Genomic DNA, 22,788 nt, shown 5'->3' with positions numbered 1-22,788 from the left:
GGTTTGAAGAAGCAATTTGGAAAAGGAGAAAGAAGAAGTGGAGAAATTAAAGGTTATTCCAGAACTTGGGGCCACAGCAATCGAAAACCAATCTGCCAATATAGCAATTTAAAATTGGCAACACACGAGCCAGAATTAGAAAGCAAAGATGTGTCAGAGGTAAGAAATCTGATGAAAAGTCATCAACCTGAAATGTGATAATGGGAACTGCAGATGCTGGAGAATCCAAGATAATAAAATGAGAGGCTGGATGAACACAGCAGGCCCAGCAGCATCTCTGATGAAGGGTCTAGGCCCGAAACATCAGCTTTTGTGCTCCTGAGATGCTGCTGGGCCTGCTGTGTTCATCCAGCCTCACATTTTGTTAACCTGAAATGTGAACCGTTTTCATCTTCACAGATGCTGCCAGACTTACTAAGTATTTCCAGAAATATATTTCAGATCTACAGTAACCACAATATTTTGCTTTCTTACCTTGAAACGTTGTAGGACTGCAGTAGATTCAAGATAGTTAGGGGCAAGGCCATGGATTGATGAAGACAAAAATGTGCATTTTTAAAGTTGAAATATTGTTTGAATGGGAGATAATATGAACAGGGGAAGGATGGATGAACTTGGTGGAATTTAGGACTTCTGCATCAGAATTTTGGAGAAGTTCACATTCATTGACTTATTGTCTTTGATTCATCCCTGCCATTATCATATAATTCTACTCTTACGGCTAATATAATTGCCCCAAAATATAACTAGCACTATTTTCAAGTAATTGACTACTGACCAAAATTCGATAAAGTTTCAGTAATGTTTTACTGTTCTCAAGTTTGAATATTTATTGATCTCAATGCAAGCAATAGCCATTAATGTTAAATATCAAAATTGCCATCCAAATTTATAATGAACCATTTTATATGTAATATCTGTAATTTGAATATCCCACATAGTGTCACAATCAGTTTTAATTTCAATATTGTCAAATATTTTTCCAAGGTATAATTGTACATTAAACAATCCAGATTTAACTGACCTGCTAGGAAATAAAAACATGCAGGCCATGAATTGGGCTTGATTGCCTCCACAATCAAATTCTTGATGTGTTCTCACATTATGAAAATGGTAAAAATTACTCCACTTACTGCTGGTTCAATATTAATACTGTAATAAGGAAAACAATCTGACTCAAAATAATTTGGCCACCATAAACCTCCAAAGATATTATTCCATCCGTTAGATAATCATGAAGGCTGTTCTATATCTTCCAAATGTTGTCTGGCAAATAGGAGATATTAATGCAATTCAGTCTGGAATGTTTCAATTCTTGTACTCTTCACACCATGACTCTTGGTTTGCTAATTCCACTGTCATTCTTCTTTTATAATATGCACCATATATACACTGTCGTGTTTTATTTTGTTGGGAACGATACAAGTTTCTATTAGATGATAGTCTGCAAAGACATACATTGCATAATATTACCAATCTACCCTGATTGGACAGGTCAAAAGTGAGTCAGAGATTAGTAGACATGGCTATACACACAGACTTTCTTTTTTTAAAAAAAGGGAATTTTTTCCATAATTATTAAAATTTGTGGAAGAATATTTATTGCAACTGCATATATGTCTCCAAGAGCAATGATAGAGAAAGTTTCAGTCAACTTAAAGATGAAGGCAGCTATTTGTGATTTAGGAATGTTAAAAATTATAGATATATTTTACCTGACACTTTTTAACATGTGAATTGGAAGCGGGAGCAAGGGAAGCAACCCTTGAGCATCCCCTGCCATTCAGTGAAATCTAACTGTGACCTCAACACATTTTTGCCTACACTTGATAACCTTACATGAATAAGGGACAATAATAAAACCTTTGTTCGATCCAGTAGTCTACATTTTCCAAAATAAAAACTGATCTCAAATGTTAGTGGAACCAAAAGACATAATCATCTGTTTAAGATGGAGGTTATTTCCAAAGTGCCAATGAAAAATGGAGAGGAAATGGCAAAGAGCAGTAGCCTTCATTATTAAAAATAGCATTTAAATTAGTTGTTCTTATTCTGTCAATGGCAAACGCTTATTTTAAAAACAAAACCAATTGGTAAGTGACAGCATAGTTTTGTAAAGGACAGTTTGTGCTTGGCAAACCTAAATTTAGCTTTTTAAGGAAATTCACAGAGGATATAAATAGAGGGATACAAAAGTCATTGAATACGGATCAATACAGTATGGAGCTGGAGGAACACAGCAGGCCAGGCAGTGTAAGAGGAACGGGAAAGTCAACATTTCGGATTTACACCCCTCATCAGGACTAGATTTCCACATGGTATTAGGTGCAGCTTAGAAAATTGAAGGACATAATATTGCAGTGAATGTAGATGGATATATAGATGAATATCATAGAGATGGAAAGCAGCAAAAAGAAATGTGAATGCTCTTCAGGTTGATAAGATGCAAGTAGTGACATGCCTCTGGATTTATACTGGGATTACTTTTCTTTAATTTATAACAACAGCAATAACTTGTAGAACGTGTCGAACATCCTAGACAATTACATAGGAACATTAGTTAACAAATTATGATGTTGAATGACATGAGAAGATATCAGTTATTCCAGGAGGTAAGTTTTGAGAATATCTTCAAGAAGAAAAGTGACATAGAGATGCAGTGAAGTGTGGCTAGGGAATTTCAGAGACTAGGACTTCCAAATTAAATCACAGACAATTCTAATTGGGAATGCACTGAAGCCCAGAACTGGATTAAATATTCTGGAAGGTTATGGGCCTGCGGAAGACAATAGAGATAGGGAGGGCAAGCTTATTGAAACGTTTGAAAATTAAGGTGGGATTTTTAAAATCGAGACGTTGCCAGGTCGGGTGCTAATGTAAGTCAGTGAGCAGGCATTGATAAGAGAACAGGAATTATTGTGTTAAGACATGGGCAGCAGAATTTTGGATGACCTGCTATTTATAGACAGTACAAAAATAAGATATCATGGAATAGTCAGATAGAAAGATACTGGGGATACTATTAAGGATTTCAGCAACTGAGATTGGGTGAAGATGGAAGGTGTTACAGAGGTAAATATATGGAGATTGGCTAATGGAAGAGAGGCCCAGCAAAGGCAGCTGGTCTATTTTCCTCAACCTTGCTCTTGTTGGAGATGGAAGTAGTGGGGCGAGGAATTCCTAAGGATGGTTTGGAGTCAAGAAAACAAGCTGACTGTTGGTTATCTTTATATTCTAGAATTATACTGAATTAATGGCATCTTTAATAGGCTGAGAACCTGATGAGGTTTGAAGTGGTCCAGTCAGTTCTGCATTTTGGTGGCTAAACCAGTTGACTGCCATGTCTTTTCAAGTCTGAGTTCCTTGAACGTGTATGGCCCTGATTTCTGTTCGCTTATCAGGCAGTATGGCCGGAGTGAGAGAATTTGAGAGTGTATTGTGTTTATTTAAAACTGGAACATTAGAAGTGGAGGTGTGCATGTGGTTATGCAATTAAGTAGCAACAGAAACGTTGTGGCACGTAGAGATCCAACGGTTGTATAGTTGGGATTTTGAAAGAACAGTTTGGCTGTGCGTGGCATAAAGCAGATGTATCTTATGTTTAGAGGGGCAGGGATTTTGTACAAACTTCTTGGACAGTATTTCCACTATGTATAAAATACACACCAATTTCAGGGAGTCATCTACCCATTCCCTTTACACCCAAACAACTTTATGGGAGTTTTCAAGGAGCAACATATTAGTTCATTTATGTGCTCCATGCCTGACATGAAACACAGTTAGTTATCCTAGGATGAGCTGGCTTTTCATGACATAGGGACGACGTCCAGTAAGATCCTTATGCTACCTTAGAAGGGATTTTGCAATACTGACTGGGTATATTTCTGCTTATAAGATAGGAAATCATCTCAATGCATTTCAGAGGTGTCAAGGGGAGAAAATGTAGATAACAAGCTGAAGGTGAAGATATTAGAAGTGCTAGTTTAATGTTTTCTGGGCCATAAAAGGAGGTAAGGAAAATAAACAAATGCGAATGGTTTTAGAAAAAAATTTTGGTGACTGGGACTCTTGCCACATTAGGCTGAAAGGAGGAAATCCATATTTTATGAGACAGTTAAACCTAAATATTAAGAAACTGAAATTCTAGTGGTGTTTCAAAAGTCTTCGATTGACCATGTAGCATATGCATCATTTACATGTGATTCTGATTCATGCTTTAGCAATTTTTAATAAAAATCAGAACATTCATGCTATATTTGAGTTCTGTCCTGAGAATTTGACTTTGTTTCAGCAGCTTCTAGGTGTTGTCTTCCAACTCGACATTGTACTCTGAGATTACTTGCCTGAGCTATGGTTAAGCAGTTGCCTGGCTTATATGCACCCCGATCCCCAGCCACATCCTTTTGACTGCAAAACATTTGGTTCAAGTCCCTTAAGAATATAGCATTTGAGGAAACTAGCAACTTATTGTATTGTAAGTGGAGATGCAATAAAATATCAATAAAGTCAGACTTTGAAAATTAATCCTGTTTTTCTTTTTGCTCCATTTATGAAAACCTTAGTTATAACTCCACTTTTATTCAAAATACTATTATAACCTTTAAGTGCACTTCAGTTGCCCCTGTTGCTGGGGGAAGAAAAGGTTAATGCTTCATTCTCAGATAGTTTAATACATTTTATTGAACGGTCTTTATGCCTGTAACATCCTCTAACTGGCTCCTGCTGAGCTACTCTTGTATCTTGCTGTGGCAGCTGTGGACAGATATACAACTGAGCGTTAACGTGTGATATAAATCTGACCAGAGCATGCTCACTAATTGGTTCGAGAGCCCGGTATAGACAATGCTGTCTTGTAACAGCTTGCATGGATAGGCCTAGTCTGAGGGTTAATTCTGCTTGACAGCACAGCAGCAGCATCTTGAGTGTAATTACCCAACAGCAGTTTTCCCACAGCTGAATGGAGAGCTTCAAAGGCTCCTGAATTTACAACTAGCATTAACTTATATCTGAAACATGATGTTCCCACAAGGACAGAATTTTTTCCCTTTAAAATGTATAAATTGCCTCGTCAGAAAGCTATGCAACAAATAGTGAGAAAGCATTACATCTGGCTTTGAGTTACTGCGTTTTAAGATATTTTGTAGCCAAGAATGTAAGGATTTTCTGTATGTTTTCAGAGTGGTCAGGTTGATAATATCATTTAACCTGCAATTCACTAATGCATCAAAACAACAAAAACAGATTAAAATAATTCTATCACTAGGATTGACATATTATTAATGTGAAAAAGTTGTACGATAAATTAGTAAAAAGAAGAAAATCTCTTCCAAATTTAGGAAAAATAATTATAAGAGAAGTACTTGGATTGAACATTCATGAGGTTTTTTGATACCAAATCAGTCGTACTTTTAAACGTGTTTGATCAAGATCGTGAGAACAATCCAGTGGTGGCTATTCACTTCTTCAAAGCTTATTTTTCTCATCATTCTTGTTTTTTTTGTCAGTTATTTCTCTCTTTTTCACTCTCTCTCTCTCTCCAGCTGAACAGTTGCTGGAATGTAGGTCCATGGTCATAAAGTGCTTTCTGGAATAGTGCCAGATGACTGGAGGATAGCAAATGTGGTTCCCCTGTTCAACAAGGGGAGTAGAGACAACTCTGGTAATTATAGACCAGTGAGCCTTACCTCAGTTGTTGGAAAAGTGTTGGAAAAGGTTATAAGGGATAGGATTTATAATCATCTAGAAAAGAATAAAGTGATTAGGGATAGTCAGCACGGTTTTGTGAAGGGAAGGTCGTGCCTCACAAACCTTATTGAGTTCTTTCAGAAGGTGACCAAACAGGTGGATGAGAGTAAACCAGTTGATGTGGTATATATGGATTTCAGCAAGGCGTTCGATAAGGTTCCCCACAATAGGCTATTGTACAAAATGCGGAGGAATGGAATTGTGGGAGATATAGCAGTTTGGATCGGAAATTGGCTTGCTGAAAGAAGACAGAGGGTGGTAGTTGAAGGGAAATGTTCATCCTGGAGACCAGTTACTAGTGGTGTACCGCAAGGGTCGGTGTTGGGTCCACTGCTGTTTGTCATTTTTATAAATGACCTGGATGAGGGCGTAGAAGGATGGGTTAGTAAATTTGCAGATGACACTAAGGTCGGTGGAGTTGTGGATAGTGACGAAGGATGCTGTAGGTTGCAGAGAGACATAGATAAGCTGCAGAGCTGGGCTGAGAGGTGGCAAATGGAGTTTAATGCAGACAAGTGTGAGGTGATGCACTTTGGTAGGAGTAACCAGAAGGCAAAGTACGGGGCTAATGGTAAGATTCTTAGCAGTGTAGATGAGCAGAGCGATCTCGGTGTCCATGTACACAGATCCTTGAAAGTTGCCACCCAGGTTGACAGGGCTGTTAAGAAGGCATACAGTGTTTTAGCTTTTATTCATAGAGGGATCGAGTTCCAGAACCAAGAGGTTATGGTGAAGCTGTACAAAACTCAGATGCGGCCGCACTTGGAGTATTGTGTACAGTTCTGGTCACCACGTTATAAGAAGGATGTGGAAGCTTTGGAAAGGGTGCAGAGGAGATTTACTAGGATGTTGCCTGGTATGGAGGGAAGGTCTTACGAGGAAAGGCTGAGGGACTTGAGGCTTTTTTCATTAGAGAGAAGAAGGTTGAGAGGTGACTTAATTGAAACATATAAAATAATCAGAGGGTTAGATAGGGTGGATAGGGAGAGCCTTTTTCCTAGGATGGTGACGGCGAGCACGAGGGGGCATAGCTTTAAATTGAGGGGTGAAAGATATAGGACAGATGTCAGAGGTAGTTTCGTTACTCAGAGTAGTAAGGGAATGGAACGCTTTGCCTGCAACGGTAGTAGATTCGCCAACTTTAGGTACATTTAAGTCGTCATTGAACAAGCGTATGGACGTACGTGGAATAGTGTAGGTTAGATGGGCTTGAGATCGGTATGACAGGTCGGCACAACATGGAGGGCCGAAGGGCCTGTACTGTGCTGTAATGTAATGTTCTATGTTCTTATTCAAACCACATTTTTAGGTGTGATGTAATCAGTAGTTAAAAAAACTCAACAGGCTCCACCAGTAATCTTCACCTGACATCCTCACAAGTTAACCACCTTTAGGTGGGGGCTGATAGGAAATGAATCATAAATAAAAACCTGGCTTATTTTCCACTCCCCACCACAAAACAATAAAAGAAATTGCACTCTCTCCCAACTACTGATACAGGTGAGATCAGCCAAGTACAAACTTAAAGCTGTAATACTTGATTGAGCTGATCAGCTACTCACTTTGTCAATTGATAAGCTGAAGTCCTGACCAAGGCTTATGTTTTCACTACACACAACGCTTCAGTTAAAAGCCATGGAAAATAAATAATCAGTAGATTAACATACCACGATGGCACAGAAACCTTCTCAAACCTTCTCATGCTTTTAACATTAATCACCTCCCTCTTCTGATTTACTATCTTCATGAGGTATGCAGTACCAGTCAGAAAGCTGGCTCAGGTCCTGAACTGAATTAGCTAGGATGGGAAAAGATGCTGTGCAATTAGAAGATAATAAAATGTGAGGCTGGATGAACACAGCAGGCCAAGCAGCATCTCAGGAGCACAAAAGCTGACGTTTCGGGCCTAGACCCTTCATCAGATCCTCTCTGATGAAGGGTCTAGGCCCGAAACGTCAGCTTTTGTGCTCCTGAGATGCTGCTTGGCCTGCTGTGTTCATCCAGCCTCACATTTTATTATCTTGGAATCTCCAGCATCTGCAGTTCCCATTATCTCTGTGCAATTAGAAAGTTGGAACAATAGCAGCAACGAAAGCAGCCAGTTGGTCCATTGTGTCCTTGCCAGTTGAAAAGTGTTGTTCAGCCCAATCGCAACTTCCAGCTCCTGTCAGCATTAGGTTATGGCATCTCAAGTGCATATCCAAGTCCCGTTTATTTTAAATGTGATGAGTATTTCTGCCTCCATCACCCTTTCAAGGCAGTGAGTTCCACTTCCTCTTTGTGAAAGATTTACACCTCAACCTTCTTTTATCCTTCTAACCATTATTTTCAATCCACTCCCTCTTGAATATTGAAATCTGCTAGACTTCACAGAAGTTAATACGTCCCAATTAAATTTCACTCCAGCCTTATTCAAAAAAGAACAATTCCAACCTATCCACACATTCTTTGTATGTAAAATTCCTCATTCCTGATAACTTCCTTTCAAATCATCTTTATCCTCTCTGTTGAATGACTTGCTGCTGATGAAAGGACAGGTCAGTATTTTCACTTCTGATTTGTTATCTGTTGACGCTTACTAGAAAGTGTATATCTATTGTCATTGTGTGAGGATAAAATATGATGCCTTCTCTCCTCTCTGCCAATATTAAGTGCCTAAACCACTTGGGATAAGGACCTGAAAGCTACTTGCAAGAGTACAGGTACATCTCCACAGTGTGTGATTTAGGAAAGGAAAATTTTAAGGCCTATCAAAAGCAAAAAGAAGTGTCCTGTATGTACTTAGAATTTGTTGTGTCATAGTAAAGAGCCTGTGCCCCTCTATATTCTGGCAGCAATAGCATGATTGAAAATCACTAAGTATTAGCATAAAGTGGAAAACATATTTCCTTTCCATACAAAACTTGTGCAGTTTACACACTTCAAAAACTTCCATAAGCATCGTTCTTGTACTAAAATAATCTTTCATTTTGTAGGTCAGCAAACAAATTTGATTCTGGATCAGGTATGTACAATTGTTGAAGCTAAAGTAAGTATTTGTCAAGTTTCTCTTATATCCAAATTGAATGCATTTTTAGAGTTTAAAACATAAGTATTACAAAAATTGATTTTCTACTTGTCTGGAATTAGGATACACGTTCAGTAATTTGTCATTGCTTTCCACTTTAAGGACAAGGCAAGGTCCCAAGACTACCTCCACTGGCAGGGTTACTAGATTTAGGTTTGTCTAAAGTGATGCAACTGCACCAATTTGGAGAATTTGAATGGCATTTGCCAACAGCAGGTGAATGAATTAAGCAAAATTTTAGAGGATGACTGGCATCTGTGCTCATTGAACTTTTTCAAGGAATAGACACCCAGGAAAGAATTAAAGAACTGACTTAAAAACAACTGTTACAATACCTCATTCTATTTGGGTTCTTTTGTCTAGTTAATTCATGTGTAACACTACAGGTTATCAGTGGATTTCATGAAATTACAAGCAATTATAAAAGGAAACTTCTTCAAACGATTGTCAACAAATATTGAGTACGTATCACTGGAAAAGTTATTAAGGTTTAAATCTGGAAAATTAAAGCAGAAGTACTATTGATCCAAGTTATATTCAGGTCATGATTGAGCAAAACACACCTGCAGACTAGTGATATGCACACGCATGTACACCAAATACTGCATCTGGAGTCGTTTGTGTAATTGTCTTAATTTGGACTGATTGCAGTGAAATAATGTAAAAGAAAATTGACTGTAGGCTGGGGGGAGAGGAATGGTTGGAGTTTAATTCCCCCTCCTGAGGCGTACTTGGAGTGGGAATCAGGTGGGACCACCACCTCACACCTCTGCCCCAACAAGTTCATCCTGTGCCAGCTGAGACCTTTAGGTGGGCAGTTAGTACCCACTTCAGGGCCTCATCCTGATGCCATTGCTATCCAGCCAGTAGAAAGTGGGACAGTTGTCCCACAGCAAGCCCAGAAAGCACATATGTTCACAGGCTCCAATGGGGCTCTTGAGAAACCTGCATCGGATGCCTTTGTCCATGCCTCTAATCATATGTCCCTTGATCCCTGCCTCCACTTTTGGATTCTCTCTCCTGTGGCTTGGATGCCCCACTGATCCTGGGCCTCTGGTGAGTGCATTGCAGGCAATTCCTATCACTGCCCCATTGGTGCTATGTGCAGTGAAGAGCTGCTGGCTTTTGATTTAGGCACCCGAGAATCCGTGATCCCATGGTCAGTCCGCCAATGGCCACTCAAGTGTTTGATTGGCAATTAATTGAGGAAACTTATTCTAATAGTGGTTATTCCAGTCTCTTATCAGTACTGAAGCCAGTGGGTGGGGTTCCCCATCTCCTGAATTAAGTTCTACTCATGGTGTTCGTATGTAATTTTGGAAGTATCCCATCATATCTCCTGTAGCATTGAAAATCATGAGTCAGGGAATGCACTTTGTCATCCTACATGGTGCAAAGCACCAAGTGTCCACTATTGTGCTAGTGACCTGTGAAAAGGTTTCAAGGATTCCTCCAAAAATAATCAAAAATATGAAGCTTGCTGATCTTGTGCAGGCTGTTCACATTTCTCTCCATTAGCTTTTTAAATACATGCTCAAGCTTGATGACCATTCATGTGAACCACCAGCTAATAACAGGCTACAAACATTACCACCAAGCCTTGCCCAAACCTCAATCTGGTACCCATACCTCTCAACTGAATTTACTGCACTCCATGCTCTCAGATCCAAGCCTGATATTGTAATTAAGCCTGCTGACAAGAGTGGTGCTGTTGTTGTCTGGCAGACTGACCTCTACATCGCAGAGGCTGAGTACCAGCTTTCAGATACCTCCTCCTATCTCCCCCTGAACAATGACCATGGAACATTAGGTCATTGTGCCCACTATTGTCACCAACCTCATTTCATCTGGTGATCTCCCCACCACTGCCTCCACGCTGATAGTCTCCTAATCTCACACGGCTTGCTTTGACCTCATTCCCAAAATCCCACAAACAGGACTGCCCAGACAGACCCAATGTTCCTACCTGGTCGTGTCCCAATCAAATCCTCTCTTCCTACCTTGACTTGATTTTTTTTCTCCCCTTGTACAGCCTGTGCCCACTTATTTCCATGATGCCTCCAATGCTTTATGTCAGTTTCAGAATTTTCACTTTCCACAGTCCAGCTGCCTCCTCATTACCATGAATGGTAGATCCCTTTACACATCCATCCCCCATCAAGATGGTCTCAAGGCTCTCTACTACCTGGAAAAAAAGACCTGAACCATTTCCAAATTGCCACCAACCCCCTCCAATTGACTGAGCTCATCTTCATGGCAAGCAACTTCTCTTTAACTCTTGTCCCTTTCTTCAGTTCAAAGGGCTAGCCATGGGTTTGTGCATGGGCTCTAGTAATGCCTGTCTCTTTGTCAGTACATGGAACATTCCTTGTTCCAGTCCTATAACATACCCCGTCTACAACTGTTTCTCCAGTATATCAATGATGTTATTGGTGCAGCTTCCCCCTCTCATCTGTAAATTATCAATCTCACTTCCAATTTCCAACCCACTCTCACCCTCACCTGGTCCATTTCTGACTCCTCCCTTCCTTTCTTCAACATCTCTCTTTCCATTTCTGGGGATATTGCTGGCCAGTACAAACCAACTGACTCCCACAGTTACCTTGACTATACATCCTTACACCCTGCTTCTCGTAAAGACTCTATTCCATTCTCCAAATTCCTCTGTCTCTGTTGCATCTGTTGTGATAATGTCAACTTGGACAAGGGGACCTCCAAAATGTCCATCCCTTCCTCAACTAAGGAGTCCCCAGGGCTGTAGTTGACAGGGCCCTCAGCTGGATCTGACCCATCTGTCTCAGTTCAGTCCTCACCCCCTTTCTTACCTGCGACAACAGTAATGGGGACCCCTTGTCCTTATCTACCATTCCACCAGCATCCACATCCAGAGAATTGTTGGCCATCATTTCCACCACCTCCAGTGGGATGCTGCCACCTGACACACATTCCCCTCCCCTCCTCTCCCTTGTCAGCCTTCTGCCAGGACTGTTCCCTCTAGGAAGCCCTGGTCCACTCCTCCTTCACTTCGAACTTCACCCGGCAGCCCCACAGCACCTTCCCCTGCAACTGCAGATGATGTAACACCTGCCCATGTACTTCCTCCGTCCCCAGTATCCAAAAGCCCAAACAGACCTTCCTAGTTAAGCAGCACCTTACCCTGCACTTCACTCGATCTAGTCCACTGCATTCACTGCTCAGGATGTGGTCTCCTCTGCAGTGGGGAAACGAAGCATAGACTGGGTGACCACTTTGCAGAACACCTACATTCTGTCCACAAAAAAAGACCCTGAGCATCCAGTTGCCTGCTAGTTCAAAACACTACCATGTTCCCTGGCCACCATCTCGGTCTGAGGCGTGCTGCAGTGCTGTAGCGAAACTCGGCGCAAGCTGGGAGAACAGCTCATTTTTCACTTGGGAACTCTGCAGTGTTCTGGTTTCAATATCGAGTTCAAAAATTTTAGCACTGGAGGCACCTTCTCCCACGCCTTTACCCCCCAACTCCCACACACCAGGCCTAGTTATCACATGATCTGCTGAAGTACACTACCTATTGTTAGCCACTAATAGTACCCATTAGCAACCATTCATTCTCCTAGGCTGTCTGTTATCCACTCCTTTGTCTGTCCAACTGTTCTCGCTTTGAGCTCTATCTCCACCTATCGTTCACTCCTTGACCCTTCCCACACCCACCATTTCTTCTGTATAAAAACCATTTCCTAGCAACGAGAGCACCCAATTAATCTCATTTCGAATCTTTGTTAAAGGGGAGTTTAGGAAGCCAGTGGGAATTTTCTAGTTGGCCTCAAGTTTTCTAACACCATGTGGGACGCATCAACTGCTTAGAAATGAACACCCAGCAGCAAGCTACTGAATTTGTGTTCCAGCCTGCCATGGTAGGGTTGCATCTAAGGACCACCCTCTCCAGGGGCTTCTCACCCCACCCAAACCACAAATGCAGAAGAGGGTTTTTGTTTGTAGGCAGAGAAGGCACTTTCTGGTTATTAACCTTGTACTGCAGTTGGGTGCTTCTCAAAGGCCGGTGAGCCTTCAACCCTCCAGCTCTGAGGAACTGCCTGCCAACCTTAATTGGACAGGGAACTTGTCTCCATGCCAGTTAAGAAACCACCCTAGTTAAAAACCTAAGTCATTAACTGTTACCCACTCCAAAAGTGAAAATTCAACCCATTACTGGAGCCAGTGAAATCCAATGATTGAAGGGCAGTTTCATGTGGTCATTATTACAGGTATGTGAAAATTAGTACTCCAATGCCAATAATCCTTGCACATCACTTAGAGTGCCAGTAAAGTATTTAATTGAGTTGATTTTGCATTATTGGATGAGGGGCAGACCGTTTATGTGCTGCCATACATTCTCGACTAGGAGAGATGAAAAATAACTTCCTGCCTTTTATCCTTGTGAATTGTGTGCTCCTTTTATTTAAAAAAAAAGTCAAAAATCAACAAATCATTAACAAAATCATGATTGATGACAGCACTGAAAATATTACCCAACTTTCCAGATCAAGTTTCAATCGAGTACAGAATTTAGTTGACCATTCAACTGAGTATAGTCTCTCCAGCTCTGCATATGCAGTGTGCAAAACAAATTACCTGCAGTAATGTTTTAAATATAAAATGTCGGTATTTCAGTTTTTGTCAGGCTCTGGAAAGTACATTCAAAGTGTCAGAAATCATACTGAACAGAATGTTGGACATTTTCTTGTACAGTGTTCCATTTGAAATTGTGGTTTGTGAAATGCAGTGAAAATGAACGCTCTTTTGTTTTAACTTCTGGTTTAAATACATGCCTATGTTACATATCAGGGAGTTGATGGAATACCAAACCCTTTGTTTTACAAATGCCATCACAATTTTAGACTGGATATAGTCAGAAGCTATATTCACAGAGTATATAGACTTAATACCTATTTTAGAACCGATTTGTTCTGCGTTGAACTTGCAGTTTTGCTTTAAAAAGTGTTTAGAAATCATGTAAACTTGACTTGAGTATAATATTTATTCCTTTTTTTTTGAAAATTGAAATAAAAGTTTGCTTTTGAAGATTTGACAGTAAAATTTATAACTGACAAAATTGTTTTGCTACCGCATCCAATAGTCATAAGTCCATATACGAAGATAAGTATACAAATCCTCTCGTGGTTTGAAATTTTGAATTCTGTTCTAAATTATAACGTTGAAAGTGAAGATGACTGCAAATCTCAAATTGCTGATGGGTATTGAGTCGGTTATCAACATCTAGTCCATTCAATCCTGCAAAATTTCTTCTCACTATCTAGTGACTGACTGGTCAAAGTCAATGAATGAAATCTTCCCAGACCCTAAGTGACATGGGCTATGGTGTAAAATTTGGAAGAATGATGTGAGGAGTTGAATGATGTCAGGAGTCGCAAGTTACATTTTCCAACTAAGTTCCAGACGTCAAGATGAGATTCTCATGAATGAGCAGTAGAAAACCTACTTATCAGTCATTATCACTATCATTCTCCCTTAATCTCACCTCATTGATATGCTACCACCTGCTGTATAGAAACTAGGTACCAAGAATTCCAAACATGAAAGTCAGAGTGGCAACTGGTAACTCCAGCTGGCTTCCTGCTCCTCCAGACCTCTGTCTTGGAAACTGGCACCAACATCTCTGGCCACCATTCAGGGTAGTGACTCTGTGCACCCATGTTCATGGATACTGATATCTGACACATGCCATTCTCTCCACACTATCCACACCATCATGGCACATTCTGATTGCATCCTTCAGCACTTTGGAGCATGCTGGCACCACTGCAAGGACACTTTGCACGCACAGACACTCAGCTTACAAATGGGACCAGGCTATATCTCAGGCTGCTCACTCACTTCATACCTGCCTGGATGCTCACAGCATTCCCTCCCTGCATAGATCATGTTGCTGACGTAGCAAGCTGCTGTACATTATTACATCTACAGCATATATCAGCAACCTTTGCAGGAAACACTAAATGATTGTCAGCGTGACAACCAAACAACCACGTCACAAATTCAGAGATCAGTCAAATCAAGGGGAACTGCTGCCAGTCAGAGGTCCTGGTACAGTCAGCCAAAGGCAGTGTCTGCGCGCAGTCCAGGGACTTGGGCACAGTCAGTCCGCAAGTCCAGTGCAACCTATCAGGCAATTAGCAGGTCGTCCATCAGGGAGCTGCATAGAGCGCCTTTGGAGGTCTGGTCAGTCATCAGCCTGCGCTGTCCGAAGGGTTGTCAAGGAAAGTGGGGCATGGTCTCTCTGGGGGGCATCAGCAGAATGAGTATCATTGCTGCATAAGAGGGAATGCTGTTGCATTTGGGATGTTGGGTGACTCAGTGCTGGGCATTGTGGGCAGGAGCCTGGGTTGCAGACGGATGGTGAAGGGGAGAATCTTGATATGTAAGTGGGGGAGCTGGTAATGTATGAGATGCTTCCAGATGGTGTTCAGAGTGGAGTTGTGGTAATAGGTGGTCACCTAAGACAGTAGGTGTGACCATGTGCAGGCTCAATAGAGATGGGCTGTGCAGCAAGTGCTAGATAGAAAGGGACATGTAGATTCAAGGATGGGAGTAGCTGACAGCCAGTCTGGTAGTCTGGTACTCATGCTGTTCAGTACAACTGCATTGCTTTCTAACCTCTTCCAATTGCTAAATGTGACATGGGTAGAACATGGCTGCAACATGTGTGGGAAAATGTGTCTGTTTGCTGGCCAAAAACAGTGACACCACCTCTGAATGACAGGAGGGCTTTCCAGGGACAATTGCATCAATCATGTACTTGCAGAGTGCAGGTTAAAGTAATGAGCAATCAGCTCATCATGCATGGGAAATGCATATCCAACTATTTCAGGTGTAATTGTCCATCGTGAGTAATGTTGACAATGTCTCTGAGCAGGAGTAGGCAGGGCCACAACACAGATAGCTAATACACCACCTAGAGTGCACAGGGACAAAGGTACAGATCTCCTATCTAGTTGAACTGTAATTGGGAATCTCTTATATACAATTATGCCTTTTTGTACATAACATGGGACTGGAAGGAGAAAGTTTCAGTACTCATACGGCATTTATCTCTTCGACTGTCTCTTTAACACATGTCATTGTTTATCAGAATAAGATTGTGTTAAAGCACCAAGATGAATCAATACATGGTCCTGCAGCCCAATGGTATCAATGTGGACTTCACAAGCTTCAAAATCTCCCCTTTTCCCCACAGCATCCCAAAAGCAGCCCAGCTCGTCCCCTCCCCCCACTGCATCCCAAAACCAGCCCAGCCTGTCCCCGCCTCCCTAACCTGTTCTTCCTCTCACCTCTCCCTTCCTCCCACCTCAAGCCGCACCTCCATTTCCTTCCTACTACCCTCATCCCACCTCCTTGACCTGTCCGTCTTCCCTGGACTGACCTATCCCCTCCCTACCTCCCCACCTATACTCTCCTCTCCACCTATCTTCTTTTCTCTCCATCTTCGGTCCACCTCCCCTTATTTATTTCAGAACCCTCTCCCCATCTCCTCTCTGATGAAGGGTCTAGGCCTGAAATGACAGCTTTTGTGCTCCTGAGATGCTGCTTGGCCTGCTGTTTTCATCCAGTTTCACACTTTGTTATCTTGGATTCTCCCGCATCTGCAGTTCCCATTATTTCAATACATGGTCCGCCTTGTTGTAATGCTTCATGTCTCACTGTCACTTCTGTTACTCTGATCTATCCAGTCACAGTATATGATATCTCACTGTCACTTGATACAATCAAGGCATTGAGAAATGGAAGTGGAAGGAAGGTATCCGTAAGCCCAGGAGCAGGAGCAATCTCCAGCAGATGCCAACCAACCTTCACACGAGGACCTCACAGCTAAATGATTCCTTGGTCTGTAGGAGACATTGGAGGGCCAGAGTCATTCATCCTTGATGGCATTTTTTTTGGATGAGAAAGGTGCAGTGTTCACACAGACTGAGAATCTCCTGGGACACTATAAAGCTGCTGGAATGAAACTTGAGACCAAAAGACCATCCTATCCCAGTGGTCATCAAGGTGACATCAGTGCTGAACTTTTATGTGATCTGCTTATTATAAAGGAGCTACTAAGGACCTGTGTGGGATCTTGGCATTGTTCACCCACAAATGCATCAGGATTGATTGCTGCCATTTATGACAGACGACACCTCCATTTCATTTCTGTGAGGTGAGTCCAGTGCTATAGCCCAGTCAGTAGAATTTGGCAATGTAGCCAACTTGCCCCAGGTCCAGGGCTCAATAGTTTATGCACACACCCTTGTTGAGAGGCCCATAACATTGTGCTGCTGAGTTCATCAACAGAAAAGGGCTTCAGTCACCAATGTGACATTATTCAAGGGCGGCATGGTTGCTCAGCGGCTAGCACTGCTGTCTCATAGTTCCGGGAGCCTGGGTTCCATCCCCCCTTGGACAGCTGTATGTGCGAGTTTCCTCTGGGTGCTCCAGTTTCCTCCCATAGTCCAAAGATGAGCAGATTAGGTCAATTGGCATTGCTAAATCGCCAGATAGTGACCAAGGATGTGCTGGCTGGTAGGTCAGCTATGGGCTAATGCAGGGCTAGAAAGAGAGGGTAGGGAGAGATTCTAGGTGGGATGCTTATCAGAGGGTCAGTGTGGGCCTTATGGGCCGAATGGCCTGCTTCCACACTGTAGGGATTCTACATGCAAGTCAGCTGTGGCCATCGATACCACTTCTTTGAGTTTTGTGCTTCGTACCCTGGGAATTGCCATGATGCCTGTATCCCTGAGAACTTTCTTGTTCCTGCTGCATTTGAGGAACCAGATGCTTTTCAATGATGGTTAGTGGGAGACAAGAGTTTCCAAATTCAGCCATGGCTGATGACTGTGCTGCGCAATTCCTAACGGTCAGACCATGGAAGCAATGAAGCCCGTGCTACCCCCGTGGTGGAGCAGATGGTGTACACTGCTAAATGTGAGGTTCTGCTGCTTGGATAATGGGGCCTTGCACTATATCCAGACAGAGTATGTCTGTGGAAAGTGACCTGATTAAGTCAGTCTGCAGTGCCAAGGCCAGGTAGGTTTAGTAGCTTGTGCGTGTCTGCTAGCGGGGCACGGGGTTTTGGCGGGGTGGGGGGGGGAATGGGAGTGAATGGATTGGCAAGACTGGGTGAGGGAACAGTGAGAGTGGTAGGGCATGAGACTTAGTGGGAGGTAAATTCAGTAACACAGAATGATTGCGAGGTATTAGATAGTTACCCTGGCAGTGGTGAGAAGCTTATTCACCGAGAATTCTTTGTTCTGTTGGGCATCTCTCCAGACCAAAAACTCTGTACTGACGTAGGTGGCACTCTCCATGTCAGATGGCAGGGTCTAGTGACATGATGACCTCTGATAGTCCTCTGGGAAGACGTGCGTGCCCTTGGCACCACCCTGTCTACCAGGACCTCCAGATCCCTGTCTGGAAGTGTGGGACCTATTTTTACTTCTCATCTATGCCCAGAGCAGACATGTGGATCCATGCAGGGAGCTCCAGACTTGACCACATATGCATTGTTCTTTTAAGTATGCCACCAGTGCCAGGAATGCCAAGGTATCCATGTGGTAACAAGTGCAACTGACTGCAGTCAGTCAGAATATTGGACTATCTCTGGAAGAGATTGGCACCACAGTGATAAGTAGTTAATACGTGTGTTGTGATAATAACATGAGAAACCTCACTGTGCTTCGTAGAAACAAGCTGTGCATAAAACTCAATGAAAATAACACTTAGCTAAAATATGGTAAAATCCAGCCCCTAGTTCCAAACCATAACAATCATATAAACTTCATAGTTATCATGCAGAGTATAAATCAGTCCTTTTACCTTCTGACCTGTGTGGCCTGGTGCCTCACCAGACTGTGCTTTTGGTATTAGGTCACCAGGGAGCCCTGTTAGAGATCTTTTTTAAAAAAATTTCCACGTTATAGCTGCCAAGCAAATTTTCAACTTGAGCCAATTTGAAAGAAAGCATTGTTTCAAATCATTTCAAGCCTGCAGTATTTCTGGCCATGCATCCTGTAGCAGGTGGTCCTTTGGTGAGTAAATTTCATGGTCAGAACCTCAGCGCCTCCAGTTCCTTTTGATTTGTATTTTACTACTTTGGCACAACAGTTAGCTGGGAGATAATGTTGACATTTTTTTTGTTGGTCCATAGTGGGAACTAATTATGCATCATTATCCTCACATAAAAGTTTAATATACAATATCTCTTTGCACTAGTGTTACGATAGCACAGTTGTGATAGCACAGAATGAGCTAGTGTGGGTTGTAAAATTGATAATAGGTTCCAGGAAACCTTTTGACATAGCTTCTCTGCACTGCAGTAAAAACATTTAAGACTGAGAAACCTCTGTTATACTTTGAAACTATACATAAAATGTTAGTTGGATAGTCACAGGTTAGCATTCTTCTGAATCCTTGTCATTCCAAGATAAATGAAAATAATTAGCTCTTGGTCTTTTGTGCTTTCTAGTATTGTAATAAGAGTTCCAGCATACAGGACAGTTAAATTACCATTTTGTGCATACTTCAAAGAAATTGTTAGTTCATGAGAGTTTCATTTGGGTGTGCAGGGGTATAAAATGCGCTCTTATAGGTAGTACAAAACATTTTGGACTTTCACAGAGTGTAGTGTAAAACAAAAGTGGTGAAGCCATTTTTAAAGAGGACTCAGTAAATTATCACTTTATAAACTTATTTTACAATGTTTTTAATGCAAGGGTCCCATGTGTTCCCACTGGCCTAATAATGTGATTTCTGCAACATGCTTTAAGGCAGTCATTTAAGGCCTCATTGTCTAGTAAAACAGTGACTTAGTGAAAAGATTGGGAGGATTTACCCTGAATGCCGCTGTTAACCAATAACTGGATGAAACTTTACAATTCTTAGTGAAACTGGCTTCCTGTGATTGCAGCCCATGGAACATTTTTTTTAAAAACTATCTATTTGGGTTTTGCAGCAGTGGTAATAGAATGGGAACAGGAGTGGTGGAGCAGCACCAGTAAGAGAGTGGGAGTGGTGGTGCAGTGGTCACAATGTATAGGGTTGCGGGGTGGAGCAGCAACAATGCTGGTGTGGAAGCAGGAGGAATAATTGAAGTGGAAGTTAATCTAGATCCAAATTTCATTTCCTGATCTTGTTAACAAAAATCTGCATCGGTGGACTCGGATTATCATTGGAGTAAAGAGAGGTCAATTTCACAATACAAACTTGAGTTGCTGTGCTGTGGAATGGTAAAATGGATCTATCCAGTTCATTATACAAGTCTCAAATCTCCACTGAGCTACAATATAGGTATGGTATTGAACAACAGTGAAACTTTCCTTCACAGTCAAGTGTGGCAAAAGCGTCGAAACTTATCATTTCCAGTTATTGTTATGATCAAACTTAGAAAAAAAACTTTCAGTTAATAAGGAGATAGTAAGAACTGCAGATGTTGGAATAGACATAACCATGTGGAGCTGGAGGAACGCAGCAGGCCAAGCAGCATCAGAGCAGGAAAGCTGACTTTTGGAGTCGGGACCCTTCTTCAGAAATGGGGAGGGGAAAGGAGCTGGGAAATAAATAGAGAGAGGAGGGGTGGGGCAGGGGAAAGGTAGGTGGGATGGGGATAGGTGAATGTAGGTAGGGATTGGTCAGTGGGATGGGAGGGGCAGACAGCTGGGGAAGGAGATGGGCTGTTTGTGTCAGATCAGTGTGGAGGTGATGAGAGGGAGGTTTGGACATGGGATGAGGCTGGGGCTGGGGAGATTTTAAAACTGGTGGATTCCATGTTTAGGCCAGTGGGCTGCAGGGTCCCAAGGTGAAATACGAGGTACTGCTCTTCCAGTTTGAGAGTGGTGTCATTGTGGCACTGGAGGAGGCCCAGGATGGACATGTCACTGAGGGAGTGGGAGGGGTAGCTAAAATAGTTGATGACCAGAAGGTATTGTCATTTGTCACATACAAAGCGCAGATGTTCCACAAAATGGTCCCCGAGCCTGCGCTTGATCTAAGTTGATGTCGAGGAGGCCACATCGGGAGAAGGGGATGCAGTAGAGCAGGTTGGATAATGTACAGATGAACCCTTGTCGGATATATGGATGGTTTGCTTTTTATCTTTGATGTAGGTGAGGGAAGTGTGGGGCCAGGTGCAGCACTTCCTGCGGTTGCAGGGAAAGGTACTGGGTGTGGTGGGGTTAGTGGGGCGTGTGGAGCAGATGAGGGAGTCATGGAATGAGTGGTCTCTATGAAAGACAAGTAAGGCTGGGGAGGGAAATATCTATTTGGTGGTGCAGTCAGATTGTGTGTGGCAGAAGTGGTGGAAAATGATACGCTGGCTGCAGAGGTTGGTGGGGTCATATGTGAGGACCAGGGGGATCTGTCTTTATTTTTGTCGGAGGGAGGGTGTTTGAGGGCAGAAGTGTGGGAAATGCAAGAAATGTGGCTGAGGGCATTTTTGATCACTGGAGAGGGAAAATTGTGGTACTTGAAATAGGAAGACATCTGGGATGTCCGGGAGTGGAACGCACCATCTTGGGAGCAGATGCGGTGGAGGTGGAGGAATTGGGGGTAAGGGATCACATTCTTGCTGGAAAGTGGGTGAGAGGAGGTGTAGTTTAGGTAGCTTTTGGGAGTTGGGTTTAAAATAGATACTGGTGTTGAAGCCGTTACCAAAGATGGAGAGGAAGAGGTTCAGGAAGGAGAGGATGGTATCGGAGATGATCCAGGTGAATTTGAGGCTCGTGAGAAAGGCATTAGTAAAGTTGATGAACTGCTCAAGCTCTTTGTGGGAGCACAAGGCAGCGCTAATGCAGTCAGCGCTGTAGTGGAGGAAGAGGCGGGGATTGGTGCCAGTTTAACAGCAGAAAAGGGACTACAAAGAGGCAGGCATAGCTACAGACCCACTCCCTTAGTCTGTGGGAAATGAGAGGTTGACAACAGCAGGCCTGACGCTGACAGCGTCGGCAGAAGTGACGTAGTTGGTTTATTTAATAACACATTTAACAACCACTGGATAGCTGAAAGCCCTTTCCAACCAGTGAAGTAGTTCCAAAGTGTATAACCACTGTTGGTGATGTGGCAGCTACTTTGTCACTTGGATTTTGTTGGATACAATCAATTGAAAGCAAAATACTGCACAAGCTGGAATCCTGAAATAAACATGCAGAATGCTGGAAAAACATCACAGATTGGGTTGAATCAAGAGAGAGAAACAGTGTTAATGTTTTGAATTTGGTCAAACTCTTCTTCAGGACCTCACCAGTTCGGAGAAAGTGTTGTGTTAGATTCGAAACTCTTTCTGTCTCAGATGCTGATGAGTTCCTTCAGCATTCTCCCTGTAGGTCCTGGCAACAGAATTGTGATAATGACCAGAAAATCTGGTGTTTATGACATTGGTTGAGGGATAACATAGAACGTAGAATGATACAGTGCAGCATAACCAATAGCATAACGGTGGCTCAGTGGTTAGCACTGCTGCCTCAGTGCTGGGGCACCAATTTTGATTCCACCCTTGGGTGACTGTGTCGAGTTTGCATGTTCATCCTGTGTCTGCGTGGGTTTCCTCCCACAGTCCAAAGATGATTAGGTTAGATGGATTAGCTGTGCTAAATTGCCCATAGTGTCTAGGGATGTGGGGACCTGGATAGATTAACCATGGGAAATGTTGGGTTACAAGAATAGGATAGGGGTTGACTCTGGGTGGGATGTTTTTCAGGGAGTCAGTATGAACTCAATGGGCCAAATGGCCTGCTTCCACAGTGTAGGGATCCTATGATAAATAATGGTCAGGTCACTAGGAATAACTCACTAACTCATGTCACTATGTCGAATCAGGGATTTTTTCATGTCCATCCAAATAGGCTTATGGGGCCACAGCTTAGCATATTGTCTAAATATTGACACCCTCCAATATTACCATATTTCCTCAGTGTTCCCACAGAGATTCCACCTTTACTTTTGTGCAC

General features: G+C 42.4%; 1 protein-coding gene across 3 annotated transcripts in view; it reads left to right on the top strand.

The window, feature by feature from the left end:
* The window catches only part of msrb3 (methionine sulfoxide reductase B3), a 128,000-nt gene that overhangs the window by 50,854 nt on the left and 54,358 nt on the right, over positions 1-22,788 (top strand). For all 3 annotated transcript variants that reach the window (XM_048548280.2, XM_048548281.2, XM_048548282.1), the window contains one exon: positions 8,721-8,749. In XM_048548280.2, coding sequence (XP_048404237.1) covers positions 8,721-8,749 — 29 coding nt within the window. The remainder of the gene's footprint in view (positions 1-8,720; positions 8,750-22,788) is intronic.

This window comes from Stegostoma tigrinum, chromosome 18 (genome assembly GCF_030684315.1).
Source record: "Stegostoma tigrinum isolate sSteTig4 chromosome 18, sSteTig4.hap1, whole genome shotgun sequence".
Lineage (NCBI taxonomy): Eukaryota > Metazoa > Chordata > Chondrichthyes > Orectolobiformes > Stegostomatidae > Stegostoma > Stegostoma tigrinum.
This window is presented reverse-complemented; position numbering and strand designations above follow the sequence as displayed.